Consider the following 23,340-nt stretch of genomic DNA (forward strand, 5'->3'; position numbering starts at 1 on the left):
CAGCTGGAGGAGTTGAACAATCTCTGAGTTTTGTCACTCAGGGAGACATGGACTGGTGGATTGAGGTAGTTTGAAGTCATTTGGATGCTGTACAGGTTTGGCTTATAGTAGTGGTTACTCTACTATAATTGTAACCAACAGAATGGGTCTGCCATTGCAGACAGTTTAAATAATATTCATCTATATCAGGGTTCTTCAAATCCAGTCCTTGAGGTTTGGTGTCCTGCAACCTTTAGATGTCTCTGTCCGGTTGTTAATCACATGAGAAAAACAGTGTTTTCATTGCAGTTTTGAGAAATAAAACCTTTTCAAATGTTCAAAATTGGCATATTTCCGTTAAGCGATTTCTTCATTTTTATTTTTTAAATCTGCAATTGCGCAATTATGCGGTCCATGGAAATGGATGGATGGATCAGTAACTTTTATCTTAACTCCTACTTCAACTACTTTTGCTCTCCTCCATTGCTGACAGTGGAAGACGGCATTAACACTTAAAGGGAGTTTATTTTCCAAACAGATCACTCCCACTGAATGGGTCTCAGACCTCTTAGGCTCGGGACACTGGAATTAAAGTCTTAAGTGAGAAATAAAGTATTTTTTTACTGAGAATAGTGAAAAGGAGCAAATATAAAATACTACACAAGCCTCTGTGCTTGTCATGGTTGCACTTTGCAAAAACTCCCAGGGGGTCTGAGGAATGTGTGTCTCAGAAGCTGGCAGGTTCATATTCTGGCTTTAACCAGCATACACTGTACTGAGGAGGGAGAAAAAAAACTTCTGTGGCATTACTGCTTGTTTTTTGAAACAAGTTGGGATTCTGCTCTGGGAGTTTTACCATTTTAACCAAAATACTTGGTTAAAATGGAAGAAATTTTATATTGTTGCACTGCTTTAAAAATCCCTCCAAAAGTAGAGGACATTGAAAACGGCTGACAGAACGCCAAGTCACAGAGCTTCATCGGACTCTTGCTACTGTACGTTCAATCAGAAAGAAAGTCCACAAGTTCACCTTTGATGGAAGGTGAACAAGAAGGAAGCAGATGCTGCCTAAGAAAACCGGGAACGTCAGTCTGAAGTTTGCGATAGAGTGTAGCTAGAGAAAGAGCCAGACTTCTGGAATGTTTTTTGAACAGAAAAATCTTAAGCACTTTGTGGGTGAACATTTTTTCCTTCACTTTTCTCCACCATTCAGTACCTCTACAACATTCCTGATGTTCGGTGTGTGATATGGTGGTTTTATAAACTTATTGTCCCACGTAAACTAGTCCTTGTTCCCAGCAGGTGGCTCAGATCTGGACAGCCTTATCAGCAGCTTCAAGCGGAGAGGTTTCTGGTGACCGATGGGAATTGAATCTGTGCTCCGTTTTTGTCTTTGCAGGATCTTGAGAGAACATTTAGGTGAGAAGGAAGTGCAGGTGTCGCTGACGTTTGACGCCGTGGAGGAGGCAGATCTGGCCAATTACACCTGCTACGTAGAGAACCGCATCGGGAAGCGCAGTGGGAGCGCAATACTGCAGAAGAAAGGTACAGCTCTTGCTTTTCTCCTTCCCTCTTAGCTTGTCTTTGCTGCTGCATGAGGTGGACAAAAAAAGGGCTCTTTGTTTACAAGAAGAAATCTGTCATGTCACAATTACCAGAGATAGTTTCTGCTGCCTGGAGGCGAGTCAGGTTTTACTTTCTGTTGTCTGAAAAAGGTCAGACAATTAAGTTAGTAAGTTCCTCTGGAAAGATTGGAGTTGGGAAGTTCATGTATTTTTTTCTTGACATTTCCTGCATTGAATAAAGAGAAATTCATTCACTATGGTAAAGACATAATAATAACAATAATAATAACAATAATAATAATAATAATAATAATAATAATAATAATAATAATAATAATACAAAAACAGTCAAATAAAATGTCTTTTTTCTTACGACGGAGTAAAATAGTAAAATAAAATGACCAGAATAAAGTAATAAAATTATGAGAACAAATTTGTACGAGAATTAGCTCAAAATATTTAGAGAATAAAGTCATAAGATTACAACCATAAAGTCGTACGAGAATAAAGTTGTAACATTTTGACTTTATGAACCATAAAATGTTTTGATTTTATGTTTTTAAAACCTTTTTTTTTTCTTAAAATCCAGGTTATTCCCCAGAATAATTTACATTTTAATGTTTTTTAGACGTAAAGGCACCATGGGAGCTTCATGTAGCTGAAGCTTAAATTAATCATTTTTCAGAGAAACTATCAAAAATTGAGGTAACACTTTATTTAAAGGGGTGTGCATAAGACTGACATGCTTTAAATTGTCATTATTTACAAAAACATGCAAAGTTGGCATTTTTAATAGACTTTCAATGCAACTTTTAGAGCAACTTTGCATTAAAAGTGTCATTATTTACCGAATGACAGTTCATGACAACAGTCATAAACATTCATAAAGACTTGTTCATGTTCATGACAGTGTCATGTCAGTCTTATGCACATCCCTTCAAATAAAGTGTTACCCAAATGGATTCCTGGAAACAAAAATCCATCAATAACCGTTAAATATGCACACCGTCACCTTGGATCAAAACATTGGCTGACCTTTATTAATGTTTAAGATTGTCTTATATTGCCTTTGCTCTGGGTTATAAAATCCATTTGGAGACAATTAAATAACACATGAAGTTCAATCTCTGGTAATTATCTGGTTATCACACTATTATTATCTAAAACTGACTCTTTAAATATGTAAAACGTTCTGTCTAATTTATTATCCAATATATTTTATCTATTTGTTGAAGTATTGTTGAATTGAACTGAAGCATTCACCTGTAGTCGCCTCATGTCCAAGCTGTATTAGTCTGTTGGTTTGTATTTTTGGCTCATTTTAATGAGTCCAACCCGTTTCTCTGTGAGAGACGGACTATAATAAACACCGCGATGCATTCAGGAGCTCTGCAACTTTCGCGGTGCGTTCTCCCTAAAGCGGCGCTTTATTTTTCATGCTCGGCCCTGGCTCGCTAAATATAAACCCCCGTCTGCTCCAGTTACATGGGACGTATCAGATCCCTCTTCACGGTTCTGTTAATGAGGCGTGGCCCTCGGGCTCCGGAGCCAGCGCCGCGTTCCTGGCCTGATAAATATTTGGAGATGCAAAGGCGCTTCCGAGGTAATTAAGACTTTAAACGCGTGCATCTTGTGGAGTTATCTGTGAAAGCTTGTCAGAAACTTGATTTAGGTAATGTGGAAGAGCTGGACCTGAACAGAGAGGAAGTGAGGCGCCTGAACAATCGGTGAATCCATCTGCAGACAGCAGGAGGAGGAAGGAGGCGCGGGCCCGGAGGCGCGAGCCCGGAGGCGCGGGCCCGGAGGCGCGAGCCCGGAGGCGCGGGGCCGGAGGAATCTCGCTTCGTTGGCCGCTCAGAGCCTAAAGTGGAAGAAACACCGGAGGTTTTATGCAACCAAAAGTGGATAATTGTGAATTGAAAGAGTATTAACATTGTTTTCATAGCCTTTTTAAAATATAAAACCTGAAAAGTGAGGTGTGCTTTTTTATTCAGCCCATATTAATCAGTATTTTGTGGAACCACAATGTTTGGCTCTCAGATATTTAGGTTTTCTGTCCTCCAACTTTTTTCTGGAAGCTGAGAATTTCTGTCCATTCTCTGTAAAATAATTCAGTCATGAGTTGTGGAGAAGATTTTATTCCAGATGGGTTTATTTTTAACCTAAATAAAACTTTTTTTAAAAATAAAAGTTTTTGGTTAAAACAAGACGAAATGTGGAAAAGTTAAATGGGTTTAAGAGCTTCTTTAACGGTAAAACAAATTAGCTGCTGCTTTAAATATGCATGAGGATGCAACTTCCTTTCATGCCGCATCTTGGTCTCCATCTGGCGAACAGAGCGAACAGGCCGGTGTGAGTCAAAGTTCAGCAGTAAAAAAGTAAAAAAAAAAAAAAATTACAGAGACAGAGAGAAACTCAGAGTGTTAGAACAGTGCTGGAGAAGATGAGTTGTCACAGTTAGCTCAGATCTCTGAAAGAAAAGAGAGCTGGGTGACTGCCCTCCGTATGAAGCATAAGCATGTCGGGACGAAAAACGCTGGAAAAGATAAACAGGCAGAGAAGCAGTGGGAGGCAAAGCAAGGCAAGAAATCAGAGAAGTAGTGCGGAAAGATGCAGACGGAGACAAAGTTTGGGGAAATAAAAGAGGAGAAAAGTGACACAGGTGGAGGACGGCAGAGGGTTAGAAACACATCTTTCTCTTTAAACATCTGACTCCCGCCGCATTGCTTTAGAAACCTAATCTGTCTTCTGGTACTTACCCGGCACCAGAGGGACCAACACCCCGAGGCACTTCCAGAGGGGGTCGGGATGAGAGTCCTGGAGTTCTCATTATTCTCAGTGTAATTACATACAACCGTATGCATGCATGCTCACACAGCCAGAGCTTTAAACTAACAAACAGGAAGCTTCACTCCAGGGTACATGTGTTACTGACAGAAAAGTGTTGGAACATTCCTCATTTCTTCATACTGACTGAGCTTTAAAAAGCATTCTTAATCAGTCTTCAGTCTACATTTTCAGCTGATGTGGTTTTTTCGCTTTCACGCTGCACTGAGTCAAACGAAGTTTGTTCCAGATTTGTGGTGCGTAGAAGCTGAATGCTGCTTCTCCAGGTTTGGTTCTGGTTCTGGATGCAGAGCAGAACCAGAACCAGAAGACCTGAGAGGTCTGGAAGGATCAAGCAACTCCAGCAGATCTTTAATGTGTTTTGGTGCTAAGACATTCAGTGATGTATAAACCAACAACAGTATACTTTTTTTAAAGTGTAACTAACCCACACTTTATGTTTCTTTTTGTTTCTGTGAGAATTTTGACATGTTTGTGTAAATTGATTTAGTTCGGCAGTATTTTGCCGAAAACATTCTCAGTGCTGCCCCCTCTGGCCAAACCGTGCCTAAGCAGTTGAACTAAACTAATTGATAAAGCTGTTCCCCTCCTCACCTGTGGTGGCGCTGCACCAAGAACCACCCAAGGAAATGACACAAAAACCTCTGAAGAAGCGCTCTTCTTCATGAAATGTAAACACAAATGTAGCGGCGTCAGATTTGTAGGATTGTTGTAGGATTTCTCTTTTGTCTTTGGTAAAAGACCACCACCCGACTCTACCACCAGCGTGTTTGTTTTGGTTGTATTTACCCAGAATTCCCTGCTCCGCAGTCAGTTTTCTGCTTTGGGAGCGGTCTCCGGTCTGCTCGGCGTTCACATGTGGATTCGAATCACACCAGAGTTCACTTCAACTGAACCGAGACCGACGTTTTTAGTCGGACCAGAGTTTGACGATGCATTCAAATCTCCCCAAACAAATCAGACTTTTTAGGCAAACGAATACAGAGGGCTAAACAGGCCTCATTATCCGCTGCACCCTGACGTGACCTTGATCAATAGCTCAGACTGGGTTCTACAACTAGTGGACTCTGACTAAAATCACTCTGTTATGATTCTTTCTTCTTGTTTCTGCTTTCCTCTAAATTATTTCTTTAAATCCTAAAACCTCAGAGATGTCTGAAGATACACAACACTGTAGAGATATGGTTTGTCGCTCTTTTCCCCCCCTAATCCAAATCCTGAAGAATAGAAGTCTCTTTTTTTCTCTTCTATATCTGCTCTCTGATCGTTTAACACTGAAAGAAAGTGAGCAGCAGATAAACGCTTTAACCTTGATTTAACTCCAGCTTCAAAGCTGAGCGAAGGCAGTGCAGTCAGCGTGTGGCTCATTGAGGACTTTAGGTCTGCTGGTTTCTCAAATTTTCACCCTGTAAACCTCAGACATGGGGAAATTGGACATATACTACAGCTACATGAGGGGGTTTTATATAATCGCCTTTATTTTAGGCTGAAAATGACAACATAGAAATTAGATTGTCAAAGAAGGTTCAACAGAGTTCAGCTAGAAGGGGTTCAGTAAACCTGAAGGCAAAATATAAAGAGGGACTTATTTATATATTTATAGTATTTCAGGGAGAATAAAGTAACACAAATGTGATTTAAAGCAATACTAAGAGAAATAAGGAAAACATGTTGGGGTTTTTTGTTTTTTTATATTTTAGTTTTCAGAAACAAGAACTTCAGACAAGTTTATTTGAAAAGCATTTCAGCAACACAGCAGTTCATTGTGTAAAATCATAATACAGTAAACAATCATGAAACAAGCAACAAACATTAGATTTTGTCAAATACCGTCAACAAGATCATCAAGCAAATACACATCAAATATGCTGATCAATCTTTCACTCACTACAAATCAATGGCAATTCTAACCAGGTGGGTGTTGAGCTTTGAAATCAGTGTTTTTCTTTGCAGTTTTCTGGAAGTTTGTTCCAGATTTGTGGTGCGTAGAAGCTGAATGCTGCTTCTCCAGGTTTGGTTCTGGTTCTGGATGCAGAGCAGAACCAGAAGACCTGAGAGGTCTGGAAGGTTCAAGCAACTCCAGCAGATCTTTAATGTGTTTTGGTGCTAAGACATTCAGTGATTTATAAACTAACAACAGTATACTTTTTTTAAAGTGTAACTAACCCACACTTTGTTTCTTTTTGTTTCTGTGAGAATTTTGACATGTTTGTGTAAATTGATTTAGTTCGGCAGTATTTTGCCGAAAACAGTCTCAGTGCTGCCCCCTCTGGCCAAACAGTACAGTTGAAATCTCTGTTTAAAATGATACAACCTATTCAGAGCTGTGAAGACACTGTCGCAGTAATCAATGCGATAAAAGATAGACATGAATGAGTTTCTATAGATCTTGCTGGTACATTAGCTCTAATCTTGGAGATGTTCTTCAAGTGATGGAAGGCCGACTTTGTAACGGCCTTTATTTGTCTGAAGGTGCAGGTCACATCACTACACCCCGATTTCAGTCAGATCTCTAGTTTCCAGCTATAACACAAGCTGTATGCTGACTCTAGGACGTTCCAAAGATATTAACTTCAGTTTTGTTTTTGTCCAGCTGGAGAAAGTTATGATTTGTTCAGATTTGTTCAAATATTTTTTTGTTCAGTCAAAAATGTTCTCATAATGAACCAAATCAACTAGTGTTGCTGAGACAAATATTGCTGAGTGCTTCTATCTCACCATGTTGGGGCAACTGCAGTTCAGTGGCAATAATAGTGATGTTGTAATCCAAAGGTTTTGGGTCAGATTTCCTTCTTGCACATGTCGATGCAGCTCTGAGCAAGGCACTAAACCCCAAGCTGTCGACCGATCTGCATGTTTGGTGCATGAATGTGTGCATTAGTAAGTAGTCACCATGACTAGATGTAGATAAATGAAGTCTGCTTGTAGTTTGATCATTTTATTAGCTTTCAAAATAAAAGTTAGCTTTGTAGTTGTAAATGACCTCAAAGACAGATGCACCTGCTTTTCAGCAGTTTTAGAACAAATGTAGACACATCTTAAAAATATTTCAAGTTTGAGCATAAATTCCCAAATGATCAGTTTTATTAATATTGTATTTTCCAGACTAAGTGGCATTTTTTCTCATAGTTTGGCTGATCCTATGACTTATAGTCCAGAACAACTTACATACGACTTTTTTATCTTCAAGATGCATTTTTTATATAATATATTCCAGAGTGATTTATAATCCAGAAAATCCAGTATTTACAACTTGGTGCAGAACGCAGAAATATATTTTTGATTTATGTGTTAAATCTTGTCTATTTTAGGGGGAAATACCAGCTACATTCTACCCAAAACGTCTGCTTTCACCATTCTGTGACCGAAAAGATCTGCTCTGCATTTCTTCAGAGACGCACTAAACACACATTTAATGCAGAATTGTTGCGTGCTGAAAAGAGCAGCCTGGCTGATTCACGGGATTCAGAGGGAGCCCAGCGTGTTCGACTGAGGCTGAAGGCGCATTGAAAAACCATAAAAGGCGAATATATAATCAGCTTGTTATGTCTCTGCTGGAGATGCTGCTTTCTTTGGGTTTAGTCAAACAAACAGTGAGTGTTTGTAATTTTCCCACTTACAGAACTTTGATACAAAAAAAAGAAGAAAATCAACCTACTCTCTACTCTCCTAGCCACCAACTCCTTAGAATGACTAAACCCGTTCAGACAGGCAAGGTCTTTTACAAACTTTCTCTTCTTTCTGTGTAAAAGTTCTCTAACTGGGCCAATTGTTCCAGATCCTCCTGCCTAAATCCTTGGAGCTAATAGGGTCGCATTTGGGTCCCTGAACGCAACACGGCGCCCCTAAACAAAACAGGAGTTATCCTAAGTTAGCGCACGTTAGCAAAGCTTGATTTCATTCTCCGAGTGTGTGTGCGTGTGTGTGTGTRTGCGTTTGCGTGCGTGCGTGTGTGTGTGATTGAATTAGGATGTGCCCTCGCTCTGCACTGACCCAAGGTAATGGCTTGATGCAGCCGTGTTGCACGCATGCACACACACACACACGCACACCTACGGTATACACACCGTCCACTTATCGTAACTGACAGAGCAGAAAGAGCTGCCCTCAGCCACCATGACGGGAGTCTTAGCAGAGGGTGGGGGGGGCAGGAAGGGAGACGGACTGAAGGAGCTGACAGGAGAGAGAAAGTGACAAACTGGTAGGACAGATGGGGACATTGTTCCTCTGATGCCGTTCAAAGTTTTGTGAAAGCTTTGCCGAGACTTTTCTTCATCGTAGGTTTTAGGATGATGGAGCAAACTTTGTTTAGGACGGTTACTGAGGGCGTTCTACTGACGTGGCATGACAGCTGGGACTCCACTCCCAGTTGAACAACGCACACAACTCGTTCTTGATTTTTACTGGTATTTAAATGGAAACAGGCATCTCGCCTGTACAAGAAGTTATAAAATATATATTTTTTAAGTCCAAACAGTAAGGCATTCTCATTGAATTACAAATGTATTTTCTAACTATGCACCAGTACAGCACACGTAAAACACCAGCAACTTAACAAGCTTGGTCAAATATGTAAAAATAACACACATTTAGTCTGTTCAGTCAGTTCAGTTAGGAGGTTAACAGCCCATGGAAATTAGATGAACTGAAACTGACAATGAAATAAGATAAACTGCAGCAAACAGTCTTTCAAATGTTTCAGCAAGTGCAATTAAGAAATCTAATTATAACGTAAAATAAATAATAAAGCAGACTGAATAGATCTGCTGTCATGGGTCAGGTACATTGTCAACAATACCAACCTAGAATTTTTTTTCAATATCGGGACTCATACAGGTATTAATATCAGATCAGTACATCTCTGGTTATAAGTGAAATACAGTGGAACTAGTATTTTTTTTTTAAAAGTTCAATGTTTAGTAATTATCTTAAAACAAGCTCTTGTATCTTACTGAAATGTTACTTGTAAGTTAGTTTTTAGCATTTCAAGTGTACTAAGATATCTGCACTAGAAACTAGACAAATATACTTACTAAGATTGTGTTTTTGCAGTTGTAGCTCTTATGCCAGGGTGGTAAGAAGAAAGCCAGAAGATTACCTGTTTACAGTTTTCAACTGCAAATATGTAGAGCCAGCTCCTCTGGTCGGATCAGATCAAGATGTAACTTTCTGGGTTGCAAACTTTACGTTGTGTGTGGGATATAAATAAGACAGCAAATCACCCTGAACATGCTGACTATGCAGCATCATGGTGGGCGTAGATGTGTCCGATAGGATGTTTATTCATTTCACTGAACTCTGATCCGGAACCGCTCAGCATTCTGGGGGATGTAGGCAGAACAATGTTTTTAGTCGCTCAACCTCTCACAGCTACGAAAAGTTTGTGGCATCAAATAACTCACTCACTCTTTGGTTGCTTAGCAACAATCTGATGAGTAACTTGCGCAGCAGCAGTTTTAAGCTTCTCCATCGTGCCTCATAACTGTTTAAAACTAAATTTAAAAAAACAAGTGTGTGGATTTAAAAATGTGAATGAAACAGGAAAAGTCAACACCAACATGGCAGTATTCTAGATATAAAAAATCAATAATTATCAATATCAACTGCTATAAAATGCTTTTTTCATGAGTAAAAAATGGAAGCATGATCCATAAAATAAAGGTAAATATCTGTTATTGATCATAACAGCAACATTAACATTGGATATCGATATCGGCCCAAATTATTGTATTAGTTTGTCCCTAAATTCAACCTTTGTTTTTCTAACTGAACCTGTGTATACTTTGGGCAACAAAATACAACCTGGTGGGTGTGTGTGCAACATATCAGTTTATTAAGTAAAATGCAAGCATTGAAGAATATTGGCTTTTGATGACACACATCCATACTGATACTGTGTAGAACCAGGAAACATCTCCTCCTGCAGCTCAGCTGAGGAATATTCCCTATTGTTTTTTGACATATTGCTCAATAAAACCAAAAGGGAGAAAAAAATGAGTCAGTGGGACACAAAGTGAAAGCTGTGGAATTAATTAAGGTGCTGGTCTGGTGTTTGGTTCTGATTCGAAGGGAGGAGGAAAAAGTTTCTCATCTAATTGAACTTTCTTTAATCATTCTCTTCCCCCTCTGCCCACAGACACCAGTTCACCTCCTCTCTATGTGGCGGACGAGTAAAAAGCACGGTTAAAAATCGATTTTAAGGTTCCGCTCGCTCTCGGGTTTCAGACGAAGGTAGTAAGTCGTTACTAATGGAAACTACCTGACAATCGTTCATGGAGCGGGGGGAGGTGAGGAGAAACAGATTTCTGAATCTGTCTCATTATCAATGCAGACATTCTGAGGTCATTTTACCACACAGCAAATGTTTGGCAATTAGTTACATTTGCTGCTTTTCTTACCTCTGCTTGGACTGCTTTTTTTTATTCCCTTCCTTCTGAGCTTTAACTCTGAGTGGAAGCGATGAGGCTGGTGGAGGTAGAGTTAGAGAGACGCCTACTGGTCAGACGTGGTAACATCATTTCCTATAGTGGGTAACGTGAGAAACAGGAGTGTGTTACTTTAAGAGAAATCAGAACCTGCATTTCTAATAAAGAGATGAATTTAGTGTCTTCTTTAGGTTTTATTGTTATCTGTCTCAGTTATTTTCTATCCAGTTGATTCCGTAATATAAAATGACATGAAAATTAAAACATGGAAGAAAATCAAAGGTCAAACTTAAAACTAGTCAGTTTATATACATATAAATGAGATGTAAGAGTGAAATCTAGCACAACCAGACTTCCAAATGTCTGGTCGACAAAATGAGATCTGAGGCTGAATTTATTTATTTATTTTTTTTTACTTGTTTCATTTTTAAATGACTATTGAAATTCCTCCCCGCCACCCATTTTAACCAACTTATTTTACTTTTTGTATTAAAAATCTTTTGCTATCAGTTGTCACTGTTGCATTTGCCTCAGTTGCCTGATAGTGGTGAATGTGGACATGTATTTAGTAGTGGGGCTTTTTGTTTGTTTGTTTTGTTTTGTTTGTTGTAAACAAAAAAGAAAATACATGGAATAAAAAGTTTCTTTTAGGAAACAAAATTTTAAAAAGAAAATGAAGCTAATTGATAGATATAGAGTTATGTCACTTAACAAAATTAATTACCCAAATTCAAATTTGAATGGAAAAAAGGATACTGAATCTGTTTGAACTGAGGCACAAAAAGAGAAAGATTGCAAATTCCTTAAAATACCTTAAAAAAACGAATCATCTTAAAATTTGTTACCTAAAGCTTTTTAATAAAGCTAATGTATTAGCCATGTCCTCAGACTGGCTTTCTCTTCTGTTTTAATTCAGTCATTTGTTTAAATACAGAAACTCAACTTTGTATTTTACAACAGTGTGATGGCTCTCAGCTGTAAAGAATTGCACACTCCTCCAAATTGCGCCTACAATGTTTGACACAAGCAACATGTTTTAGCCTTCAGTTTAAATGTATTGATCATTTTTGTCAAAGAGAAAATTTGGCTTCATATGAAGTGGTGAGCAGGAATAAAACACACAAGCAGCGGCTCTGGGTTCATGAAACAAACAAAAAAATGAACGTACTTTAGTGATTTGGTGCCATCAGGTCACATTGACAAACACAAACTGTTAACCTGTAAAGAAAACTTGTTCACCTAAAAACAACAATTGTTCTTTGCCAAAACGTTTGCTGTCTCAACTTTGTGCATGAAGCTTTATTTATTCTTCTTTTTCAATCTTTTGGTTTTCTTTTTGTGCTATGATTTCATATTACTACAGACATGCATAGAGCTTATTGGAGATTCAAAAACTGACCACAGGTGTGCGTGTTTGTGTGTCTGATTGTTTCATTTGGCTCAATGAAACCTGGAAACATGTTCAGGGTGTGCCTGCTTCTTTCCCAATGACTAGACTACAGCACACACAAACACACACGCACATCCCCCCCCCACACACACACACACTACTGACTGTGGCTCTTGAAGAACTCCTGTGTGGGTCATAAAACAATAAGCAGAGTCGTGTAATAGTCTCAAGATATGACATTAAACTGAAAAATGATTGCTATTTCCATATTTTCCACATAAGAATTGCAAAAACTAAAATGGCACAATGGCTACTGGGGTGTTATGTTTTTTGACATAATTATCCCTGTGTTTAATTGGCTTGTTAGTAATGTTCATAAATGTTCCAGGTCCTGAAATAGTAGGAAACGGCTGTTTGAAGACTGAACCTGTTTTTAAACCGATGCATGTCTGAAAGTTGATTACATTTTTGTGCATTAGCACCTAAAAACGTCGGGGTGTTGTTCAAACCCAACCTGACTCTGGATTAAGTGGAAGATAATGGATGATATTGACATTTGCTTGTTGGTCTGAAACATTTAGGTAAGAAAAAAACAGCAAAAACTTGAAGAAATAATGCAAAGATAAAATCTTACCATGTGTTTTTGGTGTAGTTGCTGGTGCAAATATCTTCCTGCAGTTGCAATAAGGCAAAACTAACTTACAAGAAACTTTTTAGCAATATATTTGAGCTTGCTTTAAGAAAATAATTCCTTAATATTGATGGATAAGGTCTAGTTCCACTGGCAGATCATTTCACTTAGAACAAGACATTTTTCACATGTTATAAGTGAAATAATCAGCCAGTAGAACAAGAGTTTTTTCATCAATATTAAGGAATTATTTTCTTAAAACAAGCTCCAACATCTTGCTGAACAGTTAGTTTTGTCTTATTTCAAGTCTACTAAGATATCAGCACTAGCACATAGACTAAAATACTTGGTAAGATTTTGTTTTTACAGTGCGAATGCTTTTTCAAAGAACAGTTCTCCTAAATAAGTCAGAAAAGGAAGTAAATGAAAGTAACGTTATTCTGAATTTGGTTAAATTAAATTATTCATTTGAAATGTCAGTAATGCATCATAATCATGTCATCAATTGCCAATTGAGACATAACACCCACTGTTTTTACTTCTAAAACAATTGTTCAGTTAAGAAGAACTGATGCATGTTCGGACTTTAAATTCAGTCTGGATTTTAGTTTTTACCTGTGAAGACTAAACTTTGAGGTCTAGTTCAAGTTTGGCCGTATCAAAATTGGCTGGATCTTTCAGTACGGTACTACTATGTTCCCCGTTATGCGTCTCTTTGCTATTATGATGTTTTTTTGTAATAAAATGTACTTGTATTTATTTTATTTGACCATTTAAACAGGTTGTATTCAACTTGTTTGTGAGAATTTCAATCACAGCAACAAAATTAATATACAGGTCCTTCTGAAAAAATTAGCATATTGTGATAAAGTTCATTATTTTCCATAATGTAATGATAAAAATTAAACCTTCATATATTTTAGATTCATTGCACACCAACTAAAATATTTCAGGTCTTTTATTGTTTTAATACTGATGATTTTGGCATACAGCTCATGAAAACCCAAAATCCCTGTCTCAAAAAATTTCCATATCATGAAAAGGTTCTCTGAACGAGCAGTTAACCTGAACATCTGAATCAACAAAGTAACTCTAAACACCTGCAAAAGATTCCTGAGGSTTTTAAAAACTCCCAGCCTGGTTCATTACTCAAAACCGCAATCATGGGTAAGACTGCTGACCTGACTGCTGTCCAGAAGGCCATCATTGACGTCCTCAAGCAAGAGGGTAARASACASAAAGACATTTCTGAACCAATAGGCTGTTCCCAGAGTGCTGTATCAAGGCACCTCAGTGGGAAGGAAAAAGTGTGGCAGAAAACGCTGCACAAYGAGAAGAGGTGACCGGACCCTGAGGAAGCTGGTGGAGAAGGGCAGATTCCAGACCTTGGGGGAAGCAGTGGACTGAGTCAGGAGTAGAAACATCCAGAGCCACTGTGCTCAGGCGTGTGCAGCAAATGGGCTACAGGTGCCGCATTCCCCAGGTCAAAGGTCAAGCCACTTTTGAACCAGAAACAGCAGCAGAAGCGCCTGACCTGGGCTAGAGAGAAGCAGCACTGGACTGTTGCTCAGTGGTCCAAAGTACTTTTTTCGGATGAAAGCAAATTTTGCATGTCATTCGGAAATCAAGGTGCCAGAGTCTGGAGGAAGACTGGAGAGAAGGAAATGCCAAAAGGCCACAAGTCCAGTGTCAAGTACCCACAGCCAGTGATGGTCTGAGGAGCCATGTCAGCTGCTGGTGTTGGTCCACTGTGTTTTATCAAGGGCAGGTCAATGCAGCAGCTATCAGGAGGTTTTGGAGCACTTCATGCTTCCATCTGCTGAAAAACTTTATGGAGATGAAGATTTCATTTTTCAGCACAACCTGGCACCTGTTCACAGTGAGAAAACCACTGGTATTACTGACCATGGTATTACTGACCATGGTATTACTGTGCTCAATTGGCCTGCCAATTCTCCTGACCTGAACCCCATAGAGAATCTGTGGGATATTGTGAAGAGAAAGTTGAGAGACGCAAGACCCAAAACTCTGGATGAGCTTAAGGCCATCGTAGCATCCTGGGCTCCATAACACCTCAGCAGAGCCACAGGCTGATGGCCTCCATGCCACATTCAAGGCTGCAAAAGGATTCCTGACCAAGTATTGAGTGCATAACTGAACATAATTATTTGAAGGTTGACTTTTTTGGTATTAAAACACATTTCTTTTATTGGTCGGATGAAATAGGCAAATTTTTTGAGACAGGGATTTTGGGTTTTCATGAGCTGTATGCCAAAATCATCAGTATTAAAAAGACCTGAAATATTTCAGTTGGTGTGCAATGAATCTAAAATACATGACAGTTTAATTTTTATCATCACATTATGGAAAATAATTAACTTTATCACAATATGCTAATCTTTTGAGAAGGACCTGTAGTTTCTCAGTTAAATAAGCTAATAAGATACGAGCTAATTCAACTGCAACGTGAGTTTCTGATGAAACTTTAGAAGTAGTCGTGTTTTATTATTATTCAGTATTGTCCGTCCATGCAGACACATTAGTTTTGAGCGTTTGCCTTATGTCATTGGAAACATATCACTGTCTCGTACTGCGTTAAGGAAAAGTCCCAGCTGCAATCTGAAATGTGGATATGGAGCAGAATTCCTCGCTGTGACTGGAAAAAATCGATAAAATGTGGTCGTGGAATGAAGTGCTTCCAGGAGAAGTTGGGGACGAGATGAGCCGGCGTGTGTTTACTTGCGTGCATGCGTGCGTGTGTGTGCGTGTGTTTGTGTCGGATGATGTGGTGGTGGAGAGGGAGGCACAAATGGATCATATTTCCCAGGGTGTCATTCACCAGCCATGTTCCATTAATCTCCCATACACTCATATTGCCTATGAAGGCACTATCATTCACTCACACACACACACACGCACACACACACTCCATCTGAGATTGTGTCTGAAGTGTCGACGTGATTCCATAAAGGCATGGTGTTTTGTAATACAGCAGAAGTTGTTTGTGTTTTTTTTTTTTCTCTTATAATCTTCGGTTTTGTAAAACACAAAATCGTTTGAATGGTTTCACACAGCAAACATGTCAGTGTCAACACACAACACAACCGAAGTAAACAGGGAAAACATTTCAGTATGTATGCACTGCAGATAAAACACACAACAGGACATGCAAAGTGACTGTTCCTATAGAGAAACACTGTGACCCAAAACATCAAGTCAACTTTGAGTGTTTGTTACAGAAGCTCCAACAGACTGAGTGGTAACACTGAATCTAAAGCTCAACACAAACTGTGCAATGTCAGAAAACATGTGGGACTTGATCACGTCACGCTGTGCTAGCTGGATCATTCTAAATCTGGTTATGCAAACTAGAAAAACAATTAGGACTTTTTATTAACTTGGCAAAATAAAGTGAGACAGTCATGACCTGTTCTTGCTGACAAGACAAAAAAGAAAATCAAGAGAAAAATCATCAACTGTTGGGTTTTTTTCTGGGGGGGAGTTAACTGGTAAATGTCTTAGACTCTTAAAAGGGCAATATTATGTATTTTCTAGGCACATAGTATCATTGTATAGCACAATTAATTATGTTACCTTCAGTTGTTATAAAATGATGTATATAACCAGCATATAAAGTCAAAGAAATTAGACTTTATAATGTATTGCTTTGAAATCAGGCCTCGAAGCAACTGCTCTTTCTGAAACTCCGCCTTCAGGAAGTCATCACAACATGGCTCCTCTATTAACTCTTTCACAGAGTTTATACCAGCGTTTTACTGAGAAGTAGCTCCTATAATGAGCTCAGTAGATGCGCAGTTCCACCAGGTGTTTGCCAATTGCTGTTGGCTATTCTGAAGGAGCTGAGTGGCGGGGGGTGGGAGGGAGATTAGGCGGATGATCTGAAGGAGGAGGAGCTTCATTCTGAAAGGCGGAGCTAGGTCCACCCAGGTGTTTAGCCCAAATGAGTGGTTGCCATGGAGATTAAAGGATTTCTCAAACACATCACACTCCAGGTCTGTCTTGATGAGGCAATAACATAACATGCTGAAAAAGCCTATCGAAATGGAAAGTTCTACAAAGATTATTGTAGAGATTATTTCTCTACAGAAATCATGCTGTTTTATTAAAATAATGTGCGTTTAGTTTGCCGTTGATCAGGTGAACCTGAAAAATCTAAATACTTTTCTCTCCCCCACCAGAAAAATGCCTGGACATCACTGATCTAAGGGCTTTACAATTCAATACTTGTGCCAAACAGGAAATGACTTGAAATAAAAACGGACAAAGCAAAACATTATGTAGATAAAATTAAGCAGTGACAGTGTGTATATCACTAGCACCACCACTTCCATTCAGGAAGTGATAGTAATCTCTTTGGGGTAAGAAGGGCTGTATACCTATCTTTATCTTTATCTTTATCTTTTTTTTAAAGCGTTTCCTGATTCAAACTCATTTCCTCCCATGCAGCCATCAAGGACTGCCTTCTCTGACCTCCATTTAAAGCATTAAGTGGATTGTTCATTTCATCTTTCATCATGAACATTCAAACTGAATCACTCTTATGAAAGACACAAATATCCATAATAGACAGCAGTCGTTAGCTGCTGGCTGATTTGACCCTCGCTTAACAACCTGTCTGCTTTCTCTTTGGAGAGTTTTCTGCTTTAGTCACACTGTTCCTTTTATCTGTGCTGCACCGATAGGAATGATTGGCGGTCTCTGAATGATGCTTCTAGAGGCGGCTGTGACTCATCAAAAAAATAATCATCCCAACTGAAAAGCCATTATTATCAGATTCTTTTTTTTCTTTCTCTTTTTTTTTTTACGACTGAAGAAGATTCTGCTTAGAAAAAGGGCCACTCTGAAGGGAATTGAAGCTCCTGCTTATCTGTTTCTGAAAGTCAGGTTGCCCTAGATACCCTCAGGTGTTAGCGGAGTAGTTTAAGAAGGACGGAGCAAAGTAAAGTCAGAGAACACAAAAATAAAAGCTTTTACCTGTATTTATCTCCCACTTCAGCTGGAATTCCTCAGACTGTTAGCTGATAAGGATCTCATGGGCTGTGCGTTCTCTCCCCGCTGTATCTCTGGCAGATATGTATCGCCTGGAGCTGGCGGGCGGCCTTGGGGTCATCCTGCTGTTGCTGGGGATCCTAACCGCGCTTTATAAGTGCTACAACCTGGAGATCATGCTCTGCTACAGGAGACACTTCGGGAGCGACGAGACTGAAGATGGTGAGCTGCTCGGCATTCCTCCGGGGGATTCTTCATGGAGTTTGACGGGAAACTCTTAACCTCTCTAAGAGAAATGCTAAAGTAGAAGCCAGAAGCTGTATAACTGACTGTATAATTTCACATTTTGAAAATAACTTTGCTCAATGGAAACCCGGCACCTTTTATTGTCAATAAAAAGTTTTGTCATTTGGATAAGGTAGCTTGTCGGTCATATCAAAATTGGATTATTTCACAAAACTACAACGGAAACATTTTGTTTGCATCACACGAGTTAAATGATCAACAATCGGATGTTACTACTGCCAAAAACCATGAAGAAGACAACAGGAAGTGGTTGGACGATGAATGTTGATGACTTATTGAGTGAGCAAATGTATACAAGTTTGATTTTAATTGTGATTCCTAGTTAATAGAGATACCACAATTGTGAAATTGTGTTTATTTTTTGATATTAGCGGAAATTTGGCGCCATTTCCATTACAAGGGTGCACAAATCTTTGTTGACATTCTGCTAATGTGGAAAAACATAATTTTGCAATTGCTTCTTCTGTTAAATAAGAGGCATAATTAAAGTCCCGCATGAATAAGTTTGTTCATGTGACAATTATTTAAAAATCATGCATACCATCATCCTCCTAGTACTTCCTCTGTCTTCTTCCTCATGGTTTAGGCCAGTATTAAGATTCGGTTGTTGATCATGTGACTCATGTGATGTGAAAATATGTGTTTCCATTGCAGTTTTGCAAAATAAACCAATTGCTATATGGCCAAAAAAAAAAAAACACCTCATCGTAGTAAAAAACTTTTTATCCAAAGACATGAGCTTTTTCTAAATTGTCATGTTTCCATCAGGTAAATTCATTTTCATCATTTCAATTTGCAGTTTTGCGGTCAGTGTAAACGCCAAATGACAACATTTTGCATACATTTGTAACAGAAGCACATCTAGAGAAACGCTGGGTTTGAGTCCATGCAGTTTGTCTTCATCATCTTTTCTCTCCCCAGACAACAAGGAGTACGACGCCTACCTGTCCTACACCAAGGTGGACCTGGACTCTTTGGGCAGGTCAGACGAATACATTTGAATTAAACAGTATAATACCTTTACAACATCCACTTTATTCAAATAAATTAAGTGGATATAGCTTTCCTTTTATTTATCTACTTATAAGCATTTTGAGGACCTAGTTAATTTGAAATAATGTGAAGAATGAGTCTATTTTCAGAGCAGTAAAGCTCTTATTAGCCGCTTTTTTTATTCCATGGGCATTTGCATACATGAAACTGCACCATGAGTGAGTGGTATGTTCATTTTTGATAAACCTCACTGTTAGTTTTACTGAGAAACAGTTAGAAAGCTATCACTGCTCTCTACATCTTCTGTTCAAGTTTAAGTAAGAAATGAAACAAAAAGCAGAAGCCAGGAACTGTTCTAATCAAGAAGTTTTTTTTTTATAAAAGTAGTTTCAAGTTATTAAAATGTCTCTTCAGAAACATTTGGGGTTTATTACATGTACAAAAAATAAGCTTTGGGCTGTTTCAGTAATTACATATTATTCAGATTTATTAAGTTAACTTGTATCAAAATTGTACAAGTTAATGTTAATTATCAGTTCATTTAATGACAACTGTAAAAAAAAAAAAGTGAGGCAATGAGTTTGCACATATTTTTTAAGTAAGGAGAACTAATGTGCTTTGATGGTGAAGAATAAAAGTTAAAATTTTCACAAAGATTTGCAAAAAAAAAAGTTTTTTAAAGCTCATCAGCTCTGGAGCTTACAGTCAGAAGTTTACCATTTCATTTTGGGTGTTTGATACTTTATTTGAACTCCTTTTGAGGGGTAAAATGATCACACACCAAGGAACTGGGATGATTATTTAAAAGAATTTGATGCACAAGTTTGAACTTTTTATGGATTTTCACTCATCCATAACGGGTCAAAATTATAGCCACGGCCTCAAACATACACACACATCCCCAGCGCTTGAATATTTGACCACCTCTGAATTTTGTTAAGCTTATTTGAGTCAATTTTCAGACTCCAACCTTTCAGCATGCGCTGCAGATTTTCAATAGACTTGATGTCAGGGATTTGTGAAGGCTAGTCCAGCCTGCCTTAAACGTTAAACATGATGTTTTGGTCTCAGTTCTTCTGCTGAAATAACCAGTTGTATCCAGGTTTCATTTGTTTAGCTTCTCTAAAACATTCTGAACAGAATGGGCCTCAGCACCTCTGGCAGTAAACCAGCCCCACAGCATGATGCTGCCACCATCAGGCTTACTCTCAATACTCTTTGTAAACTTCACCTTGAATTCTTCACACATAACATAAACTAATATTTTGCAAGTGCAAGAGTCTCACCTTATATTGCATAAGAGATTTATGTTTCTATTACCAAGACCAATTTACCCAAACTACCATAGCCATCTGATGGAAATAAATATAATATTTTAATAAGTAAAACATCTAAATTAAACTCAGGCAGATTGAATGTTCGATTACAATTTTTAGGGTCAGGATTCCGTTCAGAAAAGATTTTTAATTCAGAAACCAATTTTACTATTCAAACGGTCCAGGGATTCTGTTTGCCTAAATGACGTGACTGACAAAAGAAAATACACTGTATAGAAAAATTATTTACAACAAGTTTATAAGGTTCTATACTGTATCAAATTCTATCATTTTATTTTTAAACGAAAATAGGTTTGGCATAGGCATAAAATTCTGTTAGGTTAGCTTAGTTTCGCTGCTTGGCTTCTTAGATAAAAAAATAAAAAATAATAAAAATACAATTTTCCCCCAAAAAATAGAAATTTTGCGCACTTTGAACTGATTCCGAATTCCTAAGACTAGAATTTGCAACTCTCTATTTACTTTTTTTTCTGCACCTCTATTAGACACTGACTGTCACATTTTCCCTGCAGAACCAAACTCCCAAACATGTGAAGTAGCCTTTTAAATAAGTGGAGCCGTGAGCAGTGGCCCCAATGTTTTGTATTTCAGTCTGGAATAATTTTTTCTCCGTTTTTCTCTCCTGACAGGACGAGCAGCGACGAGGAGACCTTTGCTCTGGAGATTCTACCGGACGTTCTTGAAAAGCATTACGGATACAAACTATTTATACCAGACAGAGATTTAATACCCAGCAGTAGTAAGTATCATTCCATTTATCAACCTCCTCTCTCTCTCACACACACACACTCACACACTCTCTCTCTCTATAGGTCACTGTAATCCCCAATCCCCAGAATTCATCAGTCTGTCAGAATAAATAAAAATGTGTGCAGAGCTTCATCACAACGCACTTACTGCTGAACTAATCTATCTCTGTCGGCTCTCAGGCGTACATCACATGCACACAAAGAAACATATATACAGTAGTTTTCCTACTTAAATGAAGCTTTATCTAACTTTGAATCAGAAGCTAATGTTCACAACATTTGTCTGTCTTTTGAGGCCACGTCAAATTCTCAGTACGGGCTTCGGAGTCCAAACAGGACTGCATATCACTCATATCACAAACGGTGCAAAAATTTACAAACACTTGTTATATGTATATAATGTAATTGTGAGTAATTTGCTCTCGTTGGTTCTGCAAAGTCCAGTGTAAATGAAATGAAACCCAAAATGTCCGACTGGCTTCATTAAGAGTCAGTTTGTTTTTAAAACATACTGCCATCAAAGACAATATTCATTTCCACACATTTAAACCCAAACAAAAGGTGTGAATTAATCTTGAGGTGTGTTGATATTGGCATCTCATTTGAACCGAGATTGTACTGCAATAGTTTTATTGTCTGATTATCTTGATAGATCTGTTATTGTCAGGGTTGGTGTGATGGCAGCCGGGCCATTTTCTATGCTAATCCACTAGATTCTCGTTTTCCTTCCCTGCTCCAGTTGAGAATTTCTCCCATTGAAGTGGATTGTCTTTGGTGGAATTTCTATTGGGCCAATCAGCGAAATGGAAGAGGAGTTGCGAACGATTACATTGATTTTTTGTTTATTTTAGAATTGTAATCTGCCTATAGTTGTAGTAATGGCAGTGAATGAAGCCGTTCATATTGCGTTGGCCATGCCTCCAAATATTGCATTTAACATTAACAGCCTTCTTGTTCGGTTCCATCCTTCTCTCTTCGCAGTGGAGGATGGTTGTTTACAGCGCAATCAACTACTGGTAAGCTTAATAGCATCGAACTGGCAAATTACACATGACCAAATGTTAGCAACTTGGTAAAATTTAAAACCTTAGAGTCTATGCATCTAGAAAGCAGTCGTTTCTTAATAGCATCAAAAGCAGCACACATCCAGGTGGCCAATTACACGTGATTTCACTTATTCAAATATTTGTAGCTGTGCTATATATTTGATCTTGGTCTAGGCAAAGGAAAACTGTATAAAAGTAGTTCAAGCTTAGATTTGAAAATTGTGTAAAACAGGCAAAAATGCCAGAAACCATAAATAAAAACTTCATGAGCTTCATGTGATTTAATATAATAAATGTAGGCATTTTTTTCAACTGCTTCAATAATATCAGTGTGTGGAAAATGTCCAACATTGTTCCTTGAAAGTAGATAAGTGAGGGAAGAGGAGTAAAGATGAGATTTTAACACTTTCATACTGTAATGATGAATATAAACAGACATTTGTATCCAAGGTCTGATGTCAGCATGATTCCTCTATATTATTATTATTATTAGAAAGTTTGTTTCCATAAGATAAACCTCAGCTATGCTGCAGGAATCATAATCTGACTGGGACTACAAGACACAGCACCCTGACTTAGAGTTGATCATAAAACAGAGAGGAATGACAGGATGTTTCAGACCCAAATGGAGAAAGGAATTTTATTTTTATTCTATAAACAAATGATCAAAGAATAACCCACTTTAAAAGTTCTGGACTTGTACACTAAGTCCAGTATCAAAGGAGATTCATTATAGCTGCCAGTCTTTTCTATTATTATTATTACTATTATTTAGAGGTGTGCCGATCGATCGGTCACCAATCGTAATCGGGCCGATTTCCATGAAAAAGTGTATGATCGGTGATCGCCGATCACGGTCTCTTGTTGCCGATCACACAAACCGATCACCTGCATCTCATTTCACAGCCTGCTTGTGCAGCTGGTCTCCTCTTTCCTTCACACTGCGCAAACGCGCAGCAACACATCCTAAGCGATGTGGAACTATAACGCACTGAGTGAATGGGGACCTTTGCGTGTTGCGGCGGAAAATTGAAGCACGTCAAAATGCATCAACACGACGAA

The 23,340-nt window shown here is 38.4% G+C and overlaps 1 protein-coding gene across 1 annotated transcript in view; it reads left to right on the top strand.

Moving 5' to 3' along the window:
• The window catches only part of il1rapl2 (interleukin 1 receptor accessory protein-like 2), a 160,058-nt gene that overhangs the window by 128,849 nt on the left and 7,869 nt on the right, over positions 1-23,340 (top strand). Inside the window, exons 8-11 of the mRNA XM_017307004.1 lie at positions 1,379-1,524; positions 17,929-18,069; positions 19,075-19,135; positions 21,113-21,222. Of these exons, the coding sequence (XP_017162493.1) occupies positions 1,379-1,524; positions 17,929-18,069; positions 19,075-19,135; positions 21,113-21,222 (458 nt within the window). The remainder of the gene's footprint in view (positions 1-1,378; positions 1,525-17,928; positions 18,070-19,074; positions 19,136-21,112; positions 21,223-23,340) is intronic.

This window comes from Poecilia reticulata, linkage group LG10, assembly GCF_000633615.1.
Source record: "Poecilia reticulata strain Guanapo linkage group LG10, Guppy_female_1.0+MT, whole genome shotgun sequence".
In the NCBI taxonomy this organism is placed as follows: Eukaryota; Metazoa; Chordata; class Actinopteri; order Cyprinodontiformes; family Poeciliidae; genus Poecilia; species Poecilia reticulata.